Genomic DNA, 22,678 nt, shown 5'->3' with positions numbered 1-22,678 from the left:
TGTCGTAGAAAACTTAACAAGAAAGTTTATGTCAGTTTCAGAAATCTTTAGAAATTCTTTTGCGACTTATCGTCAAAAATCTTCTAAGGACTTCGCATTTAAAATCAATTCTCAAGTTCTTGCAATTTTAATTTCAAAGGAGTAATTTTTTCCATATAAATACTGAAAGGTTTCACAATCCATATTTTTTTTAAATTTTATTTTATAACCGTCGTTGAACAGCCGACACAATTTTTCAGTTTACGACTACTGATGATCAACTCCGTGACCTTGTAATTTTGAACCCAATCCAGAAGACAAGGGAACTCCTGGATCAAGTATGGGGAGGATTCTTTGCCTCCGTGGAGGACTTTTTGATGGAAATAACCCGCATTAGCGTTACATGGAGAGGAAGACCACGAGAACCTCCCACAGTTAGCCTGACGACAAAGGGACTCGAACCCATGATCCATCTACCACTAAGGATATGTCGCGTGAGCACTGTGGTGGGTGCAAGCCGGATGCGGATTCGTATCGACCAGACATCGCTGGGATTAGAACCGGGTCTCCTCATTGGAAGGCAAATGCTCTATCCCTTGAGTCATCGTGGTTCTTACAATCCATTAGTTCTTTGGTACTACGATACGAAGGGAAATGTTTCACAACATTTTTAATTTAAGACTCAAAGACTATAATCAGCTAAGGACTTCGCATTAAAATCAATTTTCAACCCGGCATGTTCTTGTAATTTTAATGGCAAAGGAATAATTTTTTCCACATTAATTCCGAAAGGTTCGTCAATCCTTGTTAGTTCTTTGGCACTAAATTTTGAAAGGAAATGTTTCACAAAATTTTTTCTCTAAACAACGAAGGTGTTCAATTATCACATCTATTTTCAAATACAATCCCTGTCCAAATTACTACAAGATTCTATGTAAAATCTTAATTATAATTTGATACTATACAGCTTTCTTGTCTTTACGCGGCTGAAACCGGTTTGCACTTGTTTACGTTCGTGTATCAATTGGTTAAACTAGGCGATATATAATATGAATTTAACGATTGGATAAATTAGGCGATATATTATATAAATATGGAATATTTATTATATCAGGTATTATATTATTATATTTTAATAATTAGATCAAATTATTAGACTTTTTTTATTAATTACGTGTTTTGCACTAGTTTATATGCAATACTTTTATATTTAAACACCACATGTAATGGGTTTTTATTCAGGAAACTTTTTATATTACTTCCTATTTGTATTTATTTTTAACGTATTGCATTACAATGATACCAATTGATACACGAACGTAAACAAGTTCAAACCGGTTTCAGTCACATAAAAACAATAAAGCTGTATAGTATCACCTGATAATTAAGATTTTACATACAATCTTTTGGTGCGTCTGATAATTTGGCCACGGACTGTACATGGTGTAAAAATACTTGATGATTACAAAATTATCATAACTTAAAGAAATATCCAAAATTGCTAAAATTTGTGATAAGTCTAGACAGCGGATTATATGCACTAAAAAACGGGCAAAATATGCATGCAAATATGCACTAAAAAACTTGAATATATGCTCTTGAAACTAGAAATATGCATTTAAAATAGAAATTAAAAGGCCATCTCCATATAGGGCCATCTCCAATATCTCGTCGAATATCATCCAGTACTTCGTTATATATCGGTTGAAGGTAGTTTTTTCTTAAAGTCGATTCATCGGGAAAGATCTGATTGGTACAATAATTTTTTTAAAAACTGTCTTAAGTTTGGATTATTTAACTTTTTTAAAGGATAATTGCTTAAAGGAAAATTCAAAGCGTTCCTTATGCTAACATAAAAAGAATGGTGATATGGTTTGAGGAGGAAAAAGCCATAAAATGCTGAAAATATGCATTTATAAGAGCAAATATACCTTTTTATGCATTTATATGCACAAATGGCAAAAAGTGCTAAAATATGCAATTGCATATGCACGTATGCAATTGCATATTATCCGCTGTCTATGATAACTTATGCTGATGTCCCTAATTGGGGTCGCGAGCCACAGTTTAAGAAACTCTGATTTTTAACAAAGCTGTATCTTACCCTGATCGTCTATTTCCAGGTATCTCATCATCCACGTGATCAAGTCGGAACCTAAAAAGAAAAAAGAATATATTACAGTCAGTCCCGCTTATAGGAATACCATTGATTGCAGCCAACTTTGAAATGATACCCAGATAACAAAATAAGGTTTATTTTCACTTATCAAAAAGCTTTTAATGTAAACCTAAAAAGGTTTGTTATGCTGTAAACCTTCTAACCTTAAAACGAGATTTGTGACAATCTGCTCTATTCTAAGTACATTACCCTAATCCAAAACCTTGGAAAACAACCTTCTATATAAAAACCTTAAATCGAGGTTGACTTAGGGACCTTCCATGGGTCAAAACGAATGTTAATTAATTTATTAATTAGCAAATTAATTATTTATCCATATAATTACAAATTAATTGGAGTATGAGACAATTACAATAACTAATAGTCTGCATTGAAGTAATAAAATACCGATTTTTCTATATATTTAATTATTTTTTTATCTCTCACAGGACCTTCCATGGGTCGAAACGAATGTTAATTAATTTATTAATTAGCAAACTAATTATTTATCCATATAATTACAAATTAATTGGAGTATGAGACAATTATAATAACTAATAGTCCGCATTGAAGTAATAAAATACCGATTCTTCTATATATTTAATTATTTTTTATCTCTCACAGGACCTTCTATGGGCCGAAACGAATGTTAATTAATTTATTAATTAGCAAACTAATTAATTATCCAATTAATTTCAAATTAATTGGAGTATGAGAAAATTACAATAACTAATAGTTTGCATTGAAGTAATAAAATACCGATTCTTCTATATATTGAATTATTTTTTATCTCTCACAGGACCTTCTATGGGCCGAAACGAATGTTGCCCCCTAAAATTATTCCTCATAAGGCATACATCCCACTAATTTATTTCGAAATTGGCGAGTCACACTTCCCTAGTTTCCCTTGTAAGTGACAATACTTTTTAAAAAAGTTTTAAAACATAATTTTTAATCCTTTTAGGATGGAAGGTTTGAAACTGCAATATTTTTGTTTTATTTAAAAAAAGGTTTTTAGTACAAACATTTTCGTGACAAAAGAAAGAAAACTCCGATAGAATGTTGCCGTAAGGTTACATGCTTTCTGGGTTACATAAAACATAGTATGCTATTTTGAAGAAATAGACTTTATTTCAACGATCAATAAACAACTATAGTTAGAGCTATAGGCTTATTAGTATCATAAATGCCACTTATATACCGCTTATATGTACTTTGAATTTCTTAGGACAAACTTAATTCATCCTAAAGATATTCAAAATGTCTATAAAATGTCTGCAAAAATTCTTAAGATATTTTGGAGATATTGTTAAATCTTGAGAAATTCTTCAAACTTTTGAAGAATTTCTTAAGAAAATGATATTTTCTTAAGAAAATCGTAAGATTATTTTTAGTGGTGAATAAACCAATGCTAATGAAATAAAATATACATACAATAAATACTATACTTTTTCTAAATAAGTGTCAGCGTATGACTGAAGGAGTCCCCACTCCCCTCGCTTATTATAAAAATGATATATTTGATTAATTCTTAAACTGCTTTTGAATTAATTATGTAATTAAATTTTTATGTGGTTTTGATTGATTTTCGTTGTTGTTACTTATTTCACCTTTTTTTTCTTCCTTTTATTGTATTTTTTTTTTAATAACCGTCGTTGAACAGTCGACCCAATTTTACGGGTTTACGACTACTAATGTTCAACTCCGTAGCCTTGTAATTTTGAATCCAATCCAGAAGACAAGGGAACTCCTAGATCAAGTATTGGGAGAAATTTTGCCTTCGTGGAGGACTTTTTGATGGAACTAACCTGCATTAGCGTTACATGGAGAGAAAGGCCACTAGAACCTAACGGTAAGGGGACTCTAGCCCATGATCCATCTACCACTGAGGATATTTCACGTCAGCACTGTGGTCGGTGCAAGCCGGATGCGGAATTCGTATCGACTGGGATTCGAACCCGGTTCGACTCATTGGAAGGCGAACGCTCTATCCCCTGAGCCATTGCGGCTCTAATTATTTCACTTGCCAGTATCAGCAAGCCTGGTTGGGAAGCAAGTGGATTTTTAAATGCTTTTCTTGCTTTCAGAGGCGCCCTCTATGGCCAAGAATGCCACTTCAGCCACATACACGTCACAGCCCGTTTTGCAGACCTAATCATTCATCATTGATTCATCCATAGATCGTAATTTTGATCTGAACCAGAGAACAACCAATCTCCAATTCAGTGCCCGCCGAGGTATTTATTTGTTATGAGATCTTGGAGGACTTCGTGATCCCGAGAGTCCCGACAACCTGCTCCCGAATCCACCTCAGAGGAGGAGAGCATTTAGAGCCACCATAGCTCTAGAGATTCTAATCAAAAATCTTCAATTACAAATTTTTTTAAAAATTTTTTCTAAACGGCATGTAGTGACACAAAAATGTTATAATTTTTTAAAAAGCCCATGTCATATTTTCATTACATGAAAAAAATGATGGTCTCAAACTATTTCCTTTTGTTCTCTGTGCATTCTTTTTGGATCGTACGATGGAATCCTTCATTAACAGGACAGATTTGGAATTATTTGGACGCCACCAGTAAAATAATCTTTTAATAATTTTGATCAATAAATCTTTTTATCGTCGAAAATCGAAAATGCGAAGTAAGTATATACTGGTTAATATAAAGTCTAAAAATAAAATCTACAACTTAATTCTAATCCTAGAACTAAAGAAAGTTTATAATTTCAAACGCAAACATTCAGTGGCGTACGCAAGGGAGGGGTTTAAACACCCCCCTTGAGCTCAGACAAAATGGCAAAAGTAAAAATTTTAGTAGAAATTATGCGAGCTGTTATTTTTTAAGACTATATATTTTTATTAGCCTTATGCCTACTTTTTTTCTTCTCACGGTATTTCTCAGAGTACTGAAAAAACATTTACTATAATAGGGTTGTACTTTTGAAACCAAATTCACGTGATACTGTTACGGACTGGTTCCTTTCTGTCCAGCCAGTATAGTTTTCGAGACTGTCTGTCATTCACGAGGTCTTTGTGTGATGATTCTGGAATCCTAGACGTTCTGTCGTCTTTGAGACAATTCGAGAATTTTGGAGATGCGGTGAAAAATTACATAAAAGGGGGAACGGAGTACAGTGAAGTTAGTTTGTCAGACTAAGAGTTATCTCTGCCGCTTGTCTTTCGGAGCTTGTCACTAAATCTGTTTTGTTTTGTCTTAACAAAAAGTTCATTCAATCGCCGATCCCGTCGTCGCCACTATTTCGACTAGTGAAGAAATCAGCGGACCATTGGAGATACTGTGCTCGTTGGAGTTATTCATTCCAGCTCGAAACTTAGAGATCGTAGCATAGCGGATATTTCTGTGCCAATATATATACATAATTATTTTTACAATTTTTAATTATTTTGAGAAAAAATCACGACCAGAAATTAGTGAGGTGACAGCATCTAGTACCAATGTAAGCTTTTCTGTTGAACAGAAATGTGATACTTCCGTTGAAGAAAACGTTTCTAGCATAACAAAATCTGATGAATGTGAAAGTGGCCCTCAAAGTGTTACTTTCCACCCATATGACATTGGACTTTTTTCAGAAGATATTACATTATGTTCTTAAACTTAAAAAATCAAATCAAAATTTAACTAAACAATGTTGTCTAAATAAAAAGTCAAAATTGTCTAGCCGTCTAAATCAGGGAAATCATAGTGCTTTATTACAGATTCGAATTTCTTTTAGTAGTTTCAGAAAATTACGAACACCCCCCTTGAAAAAATTCTGCGTACGCCACTGCAAACATTTGATTAGGTGTTTAAATATTACGTATGCATCTAACGGAGAGAGCCGGGATAGTCTGGTCGGTAGGGCGCTGGGTCCATGTCCGATAGTTCGTGGGTTCGAACCCGCCGGCCGAAGACTCCTCATGTAGTAAAATGGTGACTGATGCACGTTAAATCTGTCGTGCCGCAAAGTCCTCTTTGTTCCCATAACAAATCAATACCTCTGGGAACTGAACTGGAAATTGATCGTTCCCTGATTCAGGTCAAAATTACGATCTGTGGATGTATGAATGGGTCCGCCTTATAAACGGGCGTAACGTATGGATGTGGCAGAAGTCGAATTCTTGGCCATAGATGGCGCCACTGGAAAACAAGGACAATCGCACATATCTGCCTTAACAGGCATACGTCAACATCTAACGGAGGGAGAGGTTTGCGATTTTTTTTTATTTCAATTGAGAAGGGGGTAAGTTGAGTATAATTATTGCTTACGTAAGACACTATTTATTTTCAAATTTTTTTTTAGAAAAAATTTAACAAAAAATTACGCTTGTAAAAATTTTTAATTTGGAATTTGGAAAATTATTTCTTCGTAGAAGTTCTGATGTAAAGACTTATGAGCACAGAAGCATAACACCAAAGATTTCTAAAAAATAGCATTCTCAAAATTTCATAAAAAGAATGAAAACGTACATTTCTTTACACCATTGTTTCCCAAACTTATGACTTTTGTGTACCCTTTCTAAATTTTTCGTAGAGCTGTGTACCACTAATAAGAAAATGAATGTAATTTTTAAAAAATATGTTTATTTTTATCAACATATTTTAGTTATTAACTGTTAAATCTGCAAAAAATAGCCAATAGAAAAATACGTAATCGTAAATTTTCATGGCTAGCTTTGTTTCAAATTTTTTTTTTTGAAATTTTCGTTTGTTGCAAGATATTTCGCATAAGAACACGTACCCCCGATAAACTGTTTCCGTACCGCTGGGGGTACGCGTACCACACTTTGGGAAACACTGCTTTACACCAACTAAGAGGATCAAAATTTCGATTTTCAACTTTTGTAATGCTATGCTACATATTGCAAACCTTTTTTTTCTAAAATAAATTTTGTTTTATGTGTTTTTCGAAATCCTTTTTAAGCTCTAAGTAATAGGAAGAAAATAGCTGTCAAGCAATTACACGGCAGAGTTAAAGTTACAGTTAAAGCAAAAAGAAGGCGGGTAGATATTCATTTTTGCATTATGCATGGGGGGGGGGTTAGTGTTTTGCTGACAAGGGGGAAGGGCAAGTTCGAAATTGTCAAAAACACGCTTTCGTAATATTTGAACGCCCCCTTTACATTTATAAAAAGTGATAAAAGGGTTACTTCATAAATTTTAACAAAAAAGAAACGGGGAAAAAAGTTAAAAAAATCATGCAAGTATTGAAAATTATGTTACTTCGCAATTTCGTGATGAAGAAAATAACACTAAGAATAAATAATTCAGAACAAATATTCATTCCACCCACACTTCTTGCAAAAATGCATATTCATTTAATATAATCCTTTAACTCTTTCAAAATGACAGAAATCCCTTTAGAAAAAAATCGATAAATCAATAGAGAGTCCAAGGATTAAAAACATATTTTCGTTCTTATTTAATTTCACACTCTTGATTCTCCTTTCCGATAAGAAGATTCGAGAGTGGTTGTAGCGAAAAAATTTATCTTATAGCTGAATATACATATAAAAGTCCTTATTATTGATCCGATTTCTTTTTAACCCTTCGAACGGATCTCCAATGATTGGAAAAAAGTGGATATGTCCAGATGAGGGGAGAAAAATCAATGTTTTGACGCGATGATGCGTGTCCGGATATTTCTCTATATCATCAAATCGTTTATTACCACATGCAGGAAAGAATGACGCTTGATATAGCGTTGTCCGGGCGAAAGCGAGCGTTATAGCGTGAAGTTACAAAACTACCGCAAATTTGTACTTATAGCTGAAAAAATACTTGACCAATTTTAACGAAACACTGCTTTACTTTAATAAGAATTTTGTAATTAACAAAAAAAATTGTAGTATTGCAACTGTTTTTCTATATTGATTAAAAAACAATGTACTCTGTAAAAAATACTTTATAAAACGGTCGTTATAACGCGAGGTTACAAAGCTACCGTAAATTTGTACCCATAGCTGAAAAAATACTTGACCAATTTTAACGAAACACTGCTTTACTTTAAAAGAATTTTGTAATTAACAAAAAAAATTGTTGTATTGCAACTGTTTTTCTATATTGATTAAAAAACAATGTACTCTGTAAAAAATACTTTATAAAACGGGCGTTATAACGCGAGGTTACATAACTACCGTAAATTTTTACTCATAGCTGAAAAAATACTTGATCAATTTTAACGAACACTGCTTTACTTTAATAAGAATTTTGTAATTAACAAAAAAAGTTGTCGTATTGCTTTTTTTTTTATATTGATTAAAAAACAATGTACTCTGTAAAAAATACTTTATAAAACGGGCGTTATAACGTGAGGTTACAAAACTACCGTAAATTTTTACTCATAGCTGAAAAAATACTTGACCAATTTTAACGAAACACTGCTTTACTTTAATAAGAATTTTGTAATTAACAAAAAAAATTGTAGTATTGCAACTGTTTTTCTATATTGATTAAAAAACAATGTACTCTGTAAAAAATACTTTATAAAACGGGCGTTATAACGCGAGGTTACAAAGCTGCCGTAAATTTGTACCCATAGCTGAAAAAATACTTGACCAATTTTAACGAAACACTGCTTTACTTTAATAAGAATTTTGTAATTAACAAAAAAAAAATTGTAGTATTGCAACTGTTTTTCTATATTGATTAAAAAACAATGTACTCTGTAAAAAATACTTTATAAAACGGTCGTTATAACGCGAGGTTACAAAGCTACCGTAAATTTGTACCCATAGCTGAAAAAATACTTGACCAATTTTAACGAAACACTGCTTTACTTTAAAAGAATTTTGTAATTAACAAAAAAAATTGTTGTATTGCAACTGTTTTTCTATATTGATTAAAAAACAATGTACTCTGTAAAAAATACTTTATAAAACGGGCGTTATAACGCGAGGTTACAAAACTACCGTAAATTTTTACTCATAGCTGAAAAAATACTTGACCAATTTTAACGAAACACTGCTTTACTTTAATAAGAATTTTGTAATTAACAAAAAAAATTGTAGTATTGCAACTGTTTTTCTATATTGATTAAAAAACAATGTACTCTGTAAAAAATACTTTATAAAACGGGCGTTATAACGCGAGGTTACAAAGCTACCGTAAATTTGTACCCATAGCTGAAAAAATACTTGACCAATTTTAACGAAACACTGCTTTACTTTAATAAGAATTTTGTAATTAACAAAAAAAATTGTAGTATTGCAACTGTTTTTCTATATTGATTAAAAAACAATGTACTCTGTAAAAAAATACTTTATAAAACGGGCGTTATAACGCGAGGTTACAAAGCTACCGTAAATTTGTACCCATAGCTGAAAAAATACTTGACCAATTTTAACGAAACACTGCTTTACTTTAATAAGAATTTTGTAATTAACAAAAAAAATTGTAGTATTGCAACTGTTTTTCTATATTGATTAAAAAACAATGTACTCTGTAAAAAAATACTTTATAAAACGGGCGTTATAACGCGAGGTTACAAAGCTACCGTAAATTTGTACCCATAGCTGAAAAAATACTTGACCAATTTTAACGAAACACTGCTTTACTTTAATAAGAATTTTGTAATTAACAAAAAAAAAATTGTAGTATTGCAACTGTTTTTCTATATTGATTAAAAAACAATGTACTCTGTAAAAAATACTTTATAAAACGGTCGTTATAACGCGAGGTTACAAAGCTACCGTAAATTTGTACCCATAGCTGAAAAAATACTTGACCAATTTTAACGAAACACTGCTTTACTTTAAAAGAATTTTGTAATTAACAAAAAAAATTGTAGTATTGCAACTGTTTTTCTATATTGATTAAAAAACAATGTACTCTGTAAAAAATACTTTATAAAACGGTCGTTATAACGCGAGGTTACAAAGCTACCGTAAATTTGTACCCATAGCTGAAGAAATACTTGACCAATTTTAACGAAACACTGCTTTACTTTAAAAGAATTTTGTAATTAACAAAAAAAATTGTAGTATTGCAACTGTTTTTCTATATTGATTAAAAAACAATGTACTCTGTAAAAAATACTTTATAAAACGGGCGTTATAACGCGAGGTTACAAAGCTACCGTAAATTTGTACCCATAGCTGAAAAAATACTTGACCAATTTTAACGAAACACTGCTTTACTTTAATAAGAATTTTGTAATTAACAAAAAAAATTGTAGTATTGCAACTGTTTTTCTATATTGATTAAAAAACAATGTACTCTGTAAAAAAATACTTTATAAAACGGGCGTTATAACGCGAGGTTACAAAGCTACCGTAAATTTGTACCCATAGCTGAAAAAATACTTGACCAATTTTAACGAAACACTGCTTTACTTTAATAAGAATTTTGTAATTAACAAAAAAAATTGTAGTATTGCAACTGTTTTTCTATATTGATTAAAAAACAATGTACTCTGTAAAAAAATACTTTATAAAACGGGCGTTATAACGCGAGGTTACAAAGCTACCGTAAATTTGTACCCATAGCTGAAAAAATACTTGACCAATTTTAACGAAACACTGCTTTACTTTAATAAGAATTTTGTAATTAACAAAAAAAAAATTGTAGTATTGCAACTGTTTTTCTATATTGATTAAAAAACAATGTACTCTGTAAAAAATACTTTATAAAACGGTCGTTATAACGCGAGGTTACAAAGCTACCGTAAATTTGTACCCATAGCTGAAAAAATACTTGACCAATTTTAACGAAACACTGCTTTACTTTAAAAGAATTTTGTAATTAACAAAAAAAATTGTTGTATTGCAACTGTTTTTCTATATTGATTAAAAAACAATGTACTCTGTAAAAAATACTTTATAAAACGGGCGTTATAACGCGAGGTTACAAAACTACCGTAAATTTTTACTCATAGCTGAAAAAATACTTGACCAATTTTAACGAAACACTGCTTTACTTTAATAAGAATTTTGTAATTAACAAAAAAAATTGTAGTATTGCAACTGTTTTTCTATATTGATTAAAAAACAATGTACTCTGTAAAAAATACTTTATAAAACGGGCGTTATAACGCGAGGTTACAAAGCTACCGTAAATTTGTACCCATAGCTGAAAAAATACTTGACCAATTTTAACGAAACACTGCTTTACTTTAATAAGAATTTTGTAATTAACAAAAAAAATTGTAGTATTGCAACTGTTTTTCTATATTGATTAAAAAACAATGTACTCTGTAAAAAAATACTTTATAAAACGGGCGTTATAACGCGAGGTTACAAAGCTACCGTAAATTTGTACCCATAGCTGAAAAAATACTTGACCAATTTTAACGAAACACTACTTTACTTTAAAAAGAATTTTGTAATTCACAGAAAAATTGGCAATAACTCAACTGATTTTCCACATTAATTAAAATTCAATATGCCCTGTAAAAAATACTTTATAGGTGAAAAGTGTGTTAAAAAAATATGCTTGCGTAGGACTTCCATTTTCGAGAAACAATATACGTCCAGAAAATTGCTAAAATCACTTGTTTTGACACTAAAATAAACCACATAAGGGGATTGACATTTCACAGAAAAAGTGATTTATTTTAAAACAAGAAAAATATGATTGAAAAATTTATTATAACTTTTGTTAAGTTGCACAAATTATGAATGACCATAAATTAGGAATTAGATTTAAGGAATACTTTTAACTATTTAAGGGGTATTTTTAATATGCGGGGAGAATAATTTTCTACGTCCTTTTTTAGGGCAAGAAAGAAATATATAGAATAAAGGAATTGAAATCTTTGTGAAAGAATCTTTGTGTAAGAATACGGAATGTATCATTTAAGAAAATTGATACTTGACGGGCTGGGCTTACTCGAAGAAGAACGAACAGTTGCTAACGTAAACAAATGGCACGTTTAAACAACCAATCAGGATCGAGATACCAACAATACGTCACTTGCAAATATCCCATTAAATTCTTCAATTCTAAATTTATTCAAGCACACTCCAAATAAATACTTGAATATTAATTAATGTTTTAAAAAAAATATGCACTTACATTTGAATAAATGTTTAATATGGCATTAAATTTGTGCTCAAAGAGCTGAATCGTTAAATTGATTTGATTTTTAAAGAGAATAATATTGAAAGTAATGTTTTACAAATTGAGGTAGATCACATATATAGAGATATACAGATATAACAATTAAAAAATTGTTTTTAAATAAATTTTTTATACCCATTTTCATAGTTTGGGGAAAGAGATTTTTCAAATTGGGGAGATGGGACCCCTTATAATAGATAGGGATTATTAATAAGAAAATAATATACTCGTATTTTTATACTTAATGTTGCTCTAGCATTTTTTAGGCCATACAATATTTTAAAATATTAGTGATTCAAAAATACTAAACGAATCATTTTTTCGCAATTAAGATTTGAGAAAATATCCGTAGAACTTTTAAAAGTTATAAAGTATTATTCTTCCTGCTTTAAAAATGCAGAACCCAACCTTTTTTTTTCTTTTTCTTTTTTTTTTCTAAAAAAAAGGCATTGAACTCTGCTGATAATCTCTCGCCCTCTTACGTTTGGGAACATTGAATAAGTAATAATCTGAAATTTAAGTTAAAATCCAAGATGGCTTTAAATTTTTACAATTAATTGTTGCTGTTGCCATAGGCCATTAAGCTAAGGGGAGCGATTGTTCTTGTTTTCCAGTGGCGCCATCTATGGCCAAGAATTCGACTTCTGACACACCCGTTTATAGAGCGGACCCATTCATACATCCATTCATTCAACCACAGATAGTAATTTTGACCTGAACCATCTCCAATCCAGTACCCCCAGAGGTATAATTTGTTATAGAAACATGGAGGACTTTGCGACCCAACAGATTTAACGTGCACCAATCACCATTTACTACACATGGAGTCTTCGGCCGGATGGATTCGAACTCCCACTCTTACGAACGTGAGTCCAGCGCCCTGCCAATCAGGTTTTCCCAACCTCTTTTGAGTTAATTGAAGAGTAACAACCTGTAAAACTGAATGAAGGACAAAAAAGAATCCCCAGTAAAAAACAAAACAAATTAAAAAAAAAATGAATAACCTGTAAGAAGTAAATGACAAATAATTATTTTTTGAATTTACCTGTAAAAAGTGGAACTTGTGTAAGAAAAGAAATTACCTGTAAAGACACTGGGAACTTTAGACATGAAACTCTTTACAGTTCGAACTGGAACCCCGCGGCATTCGTCTTGCATTCTCTCCACAATTGTCTCCATCTGTTGAGGAAATAAAGCATTATTTGCCTTTTTTAAATTTAATCTTTCTACAACTTTTTTACTATTTCGAGTTTATAATGATAAACCTCTTTCGAATACTCTATATCAGTGATTCTCAACCACTGTGCCGCGGCACTTTTGTGTGCCGCCAAATTCTTAAAATGTGCCGCCAAATATTAAAAATGATACTATAAAAATTATAAGGCTCTTTTTTTATTATGAGTGAAGTTTAAATTAAAGAAAGTGTATACGTATATATACTTTTTATAATTTTTCCACGCTTTAACCGCGTGAACATCTTTGTCGGCGATTGTATTGTCTCTGACAATCTTAAAACAAAATGGAAATGTTTAAATTGTATATGACACAAAATTTTAAAAAATGTAAGAGCTATTCATTAAAGTAAGCTATGCAATTAATAAACAAATTAACAAAGGATAACTGAAAAAACAAATATATAAAAAGCAAATTAACAAAGGATAGCAAACAAAAATTAAGCTAACAATTAATAATTAGCAAAAAAACTAGTTAACAGGAAATCACAAAAAAATAACAGTTAATAATTATAGAAAACAAGCTAACAATTAATAACTAGCAAAAAAATAAATAACTGTTACTAACTAATAAAAAATTTGTCGAAATAAATAATTAATCCCTTAATAAATGTGCTTTTGTAGTACATATTATTTTATTTCACATTCAAAATTATTATCACAAACTATTTGACTCAGTGTAAAAAAGGTAATTAAAAAACTTTTAATCTAATTTTTTTCATTGTGTGCCGTCAAATTTCGAAATCATTAAAAGTGTTGCCGCAACAAAAAAAAGGTTGAGAATCACTGCTCTATATCTATAGCAGGGGTGGCCAAGCTCCTTGATAGTCGAGCCATTTTTCAAAATTTGAAATTTTTCGCGAGCCGCAATTAAATACGTATTTAAAAGGTATGCAAAAACGGTATTAATTTTTTTTTTCTTTTTCATAAATTATATTTATTGAAAACATATAAAAAAAAGTAGAAGTACAAAATATTTGTATTGAATTTAAATATTAAAAATTAAACACATTTATTTTACTTCTCTTGATAATTCTTTAATATTTAGTGAACAATTGGTCGACTTATATTTTCATTGTAGAGCTTGATCTTCTTGCATCTCTATTAATTCTAATTCTACAGATGCTTTTTGTGTCATAATTATATTAGAAATGGAAAACTCACCTTGAATTGAACAACGTTGCACTTAGTCTTTCATATTTGCTCTCAGTAATTAAAAAGACATTTTGAAACACATACGGAATTATAATAATTTTTTAAAAAATATAATAGCATAAAAATGAAAAAGGAACTCGGGTACATTTATCAAGAGCCATAAATAATCCCTCAAAGAGTCGCATGTGGCTCGCGAGCAGCAGGATGGCCACCCCTGATCTATACAATCGTGCAATGAAAAAATTGAGATTTATAAATATTCGGCATTTTCGGATGATAAAGTACGTAAGAAAAATTTCCAAGTTTTCTGAAATTCTGTTGAAGCGTTGCTAGTATTAGTGAAGGAATAAGTTCTCGACGATGCCAACCTTCATCTACAAAACGATATCTCTTCAGAGTTCCAAGCAGTGTTGCCAGAAGTTAAGATTAAAAAGTAGCGAATGGGAGCTCCAAAAGTAGCGGATTCGAACATTTTGTAGCCCAAATGTATATATATATATATATATATATATATATATATATATATATATATATATATATATATATATATATATATATATATATATATATATATATATATATATATATATATATATATATATATATATATATATATATATATATATATATATATATATATATATATACATTTTGTATATTCGGCTGTATTCTGTAAAACAGCGGAAAAACCCAGAAAACACTAAAATTATAATAATATTGGATAGCGCGTTTTTTCAAGCTTTTTAATGTGTAAAAATCCGTCGGAACTGTCTTCGATATTTTAATGTTGGTGCGGTCTTTGAGCTGCATAAGAATAATGGGACATTCTGTGAGAAAATATTTTTCTAAGAGGTTTCGACCTCAGCTCGCTTCGTTCCCCAACCTCAAGAACCTTAATTACTCACAAATAGAAATGTTCTCACTAGCTAATTTTATTTAATGAAATTAACTTGCGTTTCGAGGAAATTAAAAATAAGACCTAACAAGGACCCAATCTCCAACAAGAAATTCAGAAAAGTTCAAATTCATGGGCCTACATCTATGTGCATTTGAAAATAAAAGGCAAAAAATCTTTTTCAACAACAACAAAAATGTTCTTTTTAAAAAAGGTAAAGAAACTGCAAACTTTCAAAATAATTTTATAATGGGAAGGGAAAAATTAAAATATATATATATATATTTCTGCAAGGAAAAAAAGTAGCGCATATTTAAGATTTGTAGCGTTCGAAAAATAATAAGTAGCCCAAAAAGTAGCGAGTAGCCCAAATTCAATTTTCAGTAGCGGGGACTTTTAAAAGTAGCACAATCCGCTACTTGTAGCCCAATCTGGCAACACTGATTCCAAGTTAACCTGTGTTATATACTAGTGATTTCGTATTTAATGTTTGTAGTGGTAGTTACGTTACATTACTCCGCTTCCAGAATTTGATAAAATTCGATGAACTAATTGATACCACTAATTGATTTATGCCGCTTTTTTCCTTATTTATTTATTTTTATTTGTATCATTTTGCCCATTATATTTTTTCTTCATTTTTTTTTTGTTTATAGCATTTTGCTCATTGTTTGTTTCTTCATTTTTTTGTTTATAGCATTTCGCTCATTATTTTTTTTTCTTCAAAAATGTTTTTTGACCGGGAGACTTTATTTACTTCACCGGATTTTTCTTTTCGTCTTTGAGCAGTATATTTTTAAGCAAATCAACTGTTTATAGTTGTAGTTACGCCACATTAGCAAGGGAAAGAACATAGCTGCTAGGCCAACTTATTTTCGAACTGTCGTAAAGCACTTTTCGACTGCACGAAATTTTGGAGCTCTGGACTGGAAGACAATGCAGGTTATTGTTTCCAAACTGTTACAAATAAAGTTTTAATTTTATTTTGTAACCGGTGTTAAAAAGTCGACTTCTCTTTGGGTTTACAGCTATCAATGTTCAATTCAGTAACCTTGCAAGTTTGAACCCAACCTAGAAAAAAAGGGAACTCTCACTAGGACAATCTTTCTTCTTGGAAGACTCTTTGATTGAACTAACCAGCCTTTGCGTACTATGGGGAGTTCATCGGACGGCAAGGGCATTCTAACCCAACATCCATCTACCACTGAGTATATTTTAAGTGAACGCTGTGGTCGGTGCAAACAGATTCTGTATCGATCCTGGGATTAATACCTGGATTTGTCCCAGGGAAAGCTCTGTCCCCTTACTTTGGTGTTCGCATTCGTAACTTCCGAGCTATTATCGAATAACCTCTTTTCAAATAAAAGTATTTCGATTTAAGCCTGACAAAAATAGAATTTATTTCCCTTTTACGGGTTTCTGAACTTATTTTATAACATTCCTCTTTATAGTTACGTGCCTGTTTATGTAGAAACGTTGTCAAAACTTCGATTGGTAGATCGTGAGTCTCCTTGCCGTCAAACTAATCAAGGGAGGTTTTCGTGTTTTTCCTCTGCGTGTAATGCAAATGCGGGTTAGTTCCATCTAAACGTTCTCCAGGAAGGCAAGTTTCTCCCAATACTTGATCCAGGAGTTCCCTTGTCTCCTGGATTGAGTGCAAAATAACAAGGCTACGGAGTTTAACATTAGTAGTCTTAAACCCAAAAATCGGGTTGGCTGCTCAGCGATGGTTATGAAAGAAAAAATAGTATCTATTATTAAAAATAATTGCGCATCATTGACAATATTAGTTTGCGAGCCGCGATGGCTCAGGGGATAGAGTGTTCGCCTTCCAATGAACCAGGTTCGAATCCCAGCAATAGCTGGTCGATACGAATTCCTCACCCGACTTGCACCGACCGCATTGCTGACGTAAAATATGCTCAGTGGATACGCTAAGCCAACGAGAGAGTTCCATTGCTTAAATGTCTCTGATTTAAAAATCGAAAATCGAGCTTCGTATTAAGTTTGCAATTGTATACATATTGTATACAATTGTATACTTCTTGTTGAATTTCATATTCTTAGAGTCTACCGTTTACCCGTAATCCAGTGTACAGACACCCACACGCACAAATTCTTTACTTCATGTATAGATATAAAAAATTTGCTACAAAATTAAATGCGCAAAATGTTTAGTATATTCATATCTGGTAACTGAGTTACGTTCATTAATTATAGTTTATAGTTCCCCGAAGGAGAAATTTCACCTTTTAACAGGTATTTTTATAAATAAAATAATTTTTATCTGTTGAATTTGGTTCTAAGATGTATCAAGCATTGATATATATTTAAGAAGAAAAAAAATTTTTTTTTGCAAAGAACACTTTTACCAGGGACCTACGAATCCTGTATAAATGCAGAGAAACCATTGTTTCATAATTATTTTGGTTTCGCTTTGGCGGGATGTAAAATACTTATTACCACAATCCCCATACTAGTATATTAGGTACCTATTACCACACTATGCGTTAATAAACATTACAGCAACTAATTACGCTTCTTTGTCGAAAACTTAGTGATTTTCTTACGGCCCCTGAAACGAACAGCACCATCATTTCTTTCGTAAAATTAATAATAACTAAAGAACAAGGTAAACCCGCAGGATCTCAGTGGCAGAGAGCTCGTTCCCTACTATGGAGCCCCATGTTCGAATCCCAGCTGTCGCTCTTTGATACGAATTCTGCTCCTAGGTCGCACCCACCGCTGTTCTGACGTAAAACATATAAAGTGGTAGTCAAGTGGTATGGGTTAGAATCCCCTTGCTGTCGGTCTAACCGTAGGTGGATTTCGTAGTTTTCCTTCCCATGTAACGCAAATAATGGTCAGTTCAATCAAAAAAGTCGCCCAAGAAGGCTAGTTTGCCCCAAAGCTTGGTTCTGGAGTTCTTTTGTCTTTTGGGTTAGGTTCAAAATTACAGGACTACTGTTTTGAATATTTATAGTCGTAAACTCAGAATCGGGTCAACGCTGGTATAAATAAAATTAAGAAAATGTATGAAAAATTGAATAAATAAAGGCATTAGACAAAAAATCTGACTTAAATTTGATTAAAATTCTGATTATTGAACAATCACTTAATTTTCACACAGATATTTGTAAATAACGCATTTAATTACTTTTGTTGTAATCATCGGATTTTTGGAAATGATATGCCAGTATTATTGGTTCAAAAGGGTAAAAAAAAAACATACTTTCTGTGAATAAAAATAACTTTTTACAATGAGTTTAGAATTTTACCCTTAGAAATGTAGGGTTGCAATCGCTTCAAAAGTTTGTTAAGTTCACCATGTCTAGGGCAGTTAAAAAAAAGCATCGAAAATTTTTTGCGCACAATTATAAAATTCATTGATCAAAAGATCCACTAAAAATTTTTATTTTTAATGTATTTTATGACTTTATTAGCGTAAAAAAAATATGGGATTGTAAAGTATAAAAATTTTTACACCAATTTAAAGTATGAAATTTTATTTGAATGGGCGAAAACGGTTAAATAGTTTCTGAGTTACAAAATTAGAAGAAAAAAAAACTCATTTTTAAAATTCTATTTCTTAAAAACTATTCGACCAATATCATTGAAATTTTTTTCATTTAAAAACTTCTTAGTTTAAAATGACGTACATATTTGTACCTATTTTCAATTCAATACTTTTTGATCCCTATAAAGTTAATAATTATTACAAATTATTTGAATGGAAAAATTGAATCTTCGGAAAAATTAAATTTATAATTGTGTTTCGATTCGCTTTAAAATATCCTGAGAAATGTCTAAATACGCAGAAAGTAAAATAAACATTAATAAAGAATCCAAAATTTTGACCGGTGTCCTAACTACAGTTTGTCGAAAGAACTCCCCTCGCCACAAAGTCTAAGGCCGTCTTCTGTTATAGGAATAAGAAATACTGCTTTTCAAAGAAGGGACTTCTTTCTCTTCTAATTCTCTTTCTGTCGCAAACCCCAGTCAAAACCTGTCTTAAATAATGATTCCACACCCTTACTTGAAATGGTTAACAGCCACCACTCCAGACGAATGAGTAGGGGAGTTCCTTATGTAGACAAACTATAAGCTATCGGGGCCCTATTTTCCTGCGATACCCATATTTCGATAATCCGTCGCAAAAAGTGAATTTTGAATTTTTTGTATTTTCCTGTAAATTGATTAATAGTTAACACTAATTAATTAATATATTCTAGGTTGCTCTTTTGAATCATTAACACTAGCACAGTTTATCATTAGAACAAAACAGGATATTTTTCTTACTTAGCTCACTCTACGTTAAGCGTTCATACTAAAGATTGCTTAGAGCACACCTTGATATTTCAGTTCGCTGTTGCCAACGCGATAAAGAAATATCAACCGCTTGTTTTTCAATCTGCCTACTTATGTACGTAGTGTTTTATTCAGTAATAGGGGTCCCCGCACCAGGTCTCTGCGCCGAGCTCACTAATTGTATACTTGTTTCATTTAATTTAGCTGTGTATATATACTCATTTTAAAAATAAATTCTAAAAATATGCAATATATACATCCAGTGAAAATTTTGATTTTTATTCATTTCGGTACTACATTTCCGAGTGCAATTAAAAACCAATTACTACACTATCTGTTATTATATTATGAATTTACTACAAGAATTGCAATATATTACAATAATTAACTGTCTTATTTTGACAGCCGACCTAATTCTGAGATCAAGATTTTCCCTGCTCAAATCCGTAGCCTTGTAATTTTCAACCCAACCCAGAAGACAAGAGGAACTCTTAGATCAAGCATTGGGGCCAACTAAATTGATGCAGCTAACTCGCATTTGCGTTACATGGAGAAGAAAACCACCAATTAGAACGACTGTGATGGAACTCTAACCCAGGATCCCTCTACCACTGAGGATATTTCACGTCACCAGCGTGGTCGGTGCAAGCCGCATGCGGAATTCGTATCAACCAGTCAGGAGTGCACAACCTGCGGCCCGCTGTAGCACATGAACATAATAAAAACTCTATTATAATTTTTTCCCCAAAAAAGAAATCAAAAATTTTGAATAGCGCATTTAAATTTTTGAAAGCGAAGAATCCCGACAATTTTAATAATGCTAATTTCGAATTTTAGTAATCATTTTTAAAGCTCAGTCCATTTCATAATTAATCCTAGTGAGTTTTAAATCGCTCTTTCAGGGGTTATAATCGGATTTCCACGCGTTTCCTAAAATTCCGATCTTTTTAACATAACGACTCGCGATTTTCGAATATTGAAATAGTAATCACCTATGACGTGCTTTATTTGTGTCAATTTTTATCGGAAATCTAAGCTATTTTTATATTGTTTGTTTTCGGCACTACGCATTTCCACATGGTTTTGAAACTTGCAATATTTTTAATATGTATTAATACGACGATCGAATGTTGCATTTAAATGTATGAGCTTGTGCAAATTTCATTTGACTTATAAGAGATTATTTTTTGTCGTTCTTTCAACAGTTATTGCTAGGCTTTTTCTCGTGGTTTCGAAAATCCTGATATTTTTAATCTGGTATTAAAACGACTTGCGATTTTTGACTCATGCATTTTAATCATTAATTTTGACGGTTGCTTATTTCTGCAAATTTCATCCCATGTTATTTTATGTCTCGATACTTTTAAGACAACAATATTATTACAAAGCGCGAAATTAGACTGTGAGTTTTAAACTGTTTAACTACATTTTTTAGTTTTGTTTCGAATTTCGGTAGTTTAAAAAAGTAATTAAAAAATCCATTTTGAAACTTAACATTCATAAAATCTCTTAGATTTCACTAAATATTAATGTCCTAAGATCAAAAATATATTGAACTTTATCCCAACTGAATGTTGAATCTTATTTTGAGCTATAATGCTTTGTTTTATTTTAAAACATTTTAAACCTCTTATGATTTCTTTAATTAAAATATTTAATTTGCAATTATGTTGTTCAAATAAAACATTTATCTTTTTTTATTTTTACCATCATTCAAAAAAATTTCAGTTAATTTATTTTAAAATACACTTTTGTGTTACGTGATGTGATAAAAAACCGTCACTTTTTCCCCATCTTTATATTTTTCGGTAATTTTTTTTTTTTCATTTTTTGATAAAAAGGAAATATTTTTTTTTTGAAGAACATCAGTTTGGTTTTCTTCAGTTTTAAATATTAATAATGTTTTAAAGAATTTAATTTCTGCAAAGTATCTATTACTAAGTTAACTGATAAGAAGAAAAAAAGAATTAATTAAAATAATTCAGGCAATAAAAAGAGGATTATAATTACTTAAAAGAATTTAATTTAATCCAAATAAATCACTAAGTTGACTGATGAAAAGAACTGCGTCTAAAACATTTATCTTTATATTAAAATTATCATAATTGGCTTATCTAAATAATAATTGGCAAATATATACTTTAAAAATATCATAATTGGTCATAATTATGATATTATCTAAATATCACAATTTAGATATTTTAAAAATATCTAAATACTCGGGTACTAAATATTTTCATTTAAAAAGGTTGTGCACCCTACGCAGAGCTGGATTATACCTTTCGTAGGCCCTAGGCACAGCCGTTTTTGGGCCCTCCCCTATTTCCCCCACTCCTCCCCTCTTTTCAAAATATATGCTAAAATTTTCGACATTTTGCGTAGTTTGGAATTCGACAGCATAATACGAGACCCTACGCTACGAATTTCAATAAAAAACATATTTTATAAGATATTTTTTAACTCACTTTATAAATAAAAATAACCATTAACTAAACTTTGAATATAATTATTGTAAAATAGTGAGTTATTTCTTTGTATTATTGAGGTATATTTAATTTCAATATTTTAACTAAGAAAGCGTATACAATGTTCCAATTTATTACTTTTTGCAAATTCCACCTTTTCATCGCGATTATTAATTCATATTAAAATTATTTAAATTAAAATTTATAAATTATTATAAATTAAAATGAACGATTATAAATTCCCGAATATCTTTTCATAGTGTGCTCCTGTTATAATTTTAGTTATAATGTCATATTATAATTTAAAAAAATTGTGTTATGTGCAAGATAGCGAGCATTTAAAATTCTTGCAGGGGCGTACCTAAGTTTATGTACGCCACTGAGAAACAACCTAAACCTGTACTAATACCATGCACGTAATTGTATTT

The 22,678-nt window shown here is 31.1% G+C and overlaps 1 protein-coding gene across 1 annotated transcript in view; it reads right to left on the bottom strand.

Annotated features, from left to right (window-relative positions):
• The window catches only part of LOC107447701 (regulator of G protein signaling 7-like), a 73,366-nt gene that overhangs the window by 47,987 nt on the left and 2,701 nt on the right, over positions 1 to 22,678 (bottom strand). The window contains exons 2-3 of the mRNA XM_087164408.1: positions 13,278 to 13,374; positions 2,084 to 2,134 (exon numbers count right to left, since the gene is read on the bottom strand). Coding sequence (XP_087020534.1) covers positions 2,084 to 2,134; positions 13,278 to 13,374 — 148 coding nt within the window. The remainder of the gene's footprint in view (positions 1 to 2,083; positions 2,135 to 13,277; positions 13,375 to 22,678) is intronic.

This window comes from Parasteatoda tepidariorum, chromosome 5 (assembly GCF_982258835.1).
Source record: "Parasteatoda tepidariorum strain Cologne lab strain chromosome 5, Ptep-v5.0, whole genome shotgun sequence".
NCBI lineage: Eukaryota > Metazoa > Arthropoda > Arachnida > Araneae > Theridiidae > Parasteatoda > Parasteatoda tepidariorum.
Note: the sequence above shows the minus strand (reverse complement) of the source record. Positions and strands in the feature narration are given on the sequence as shown.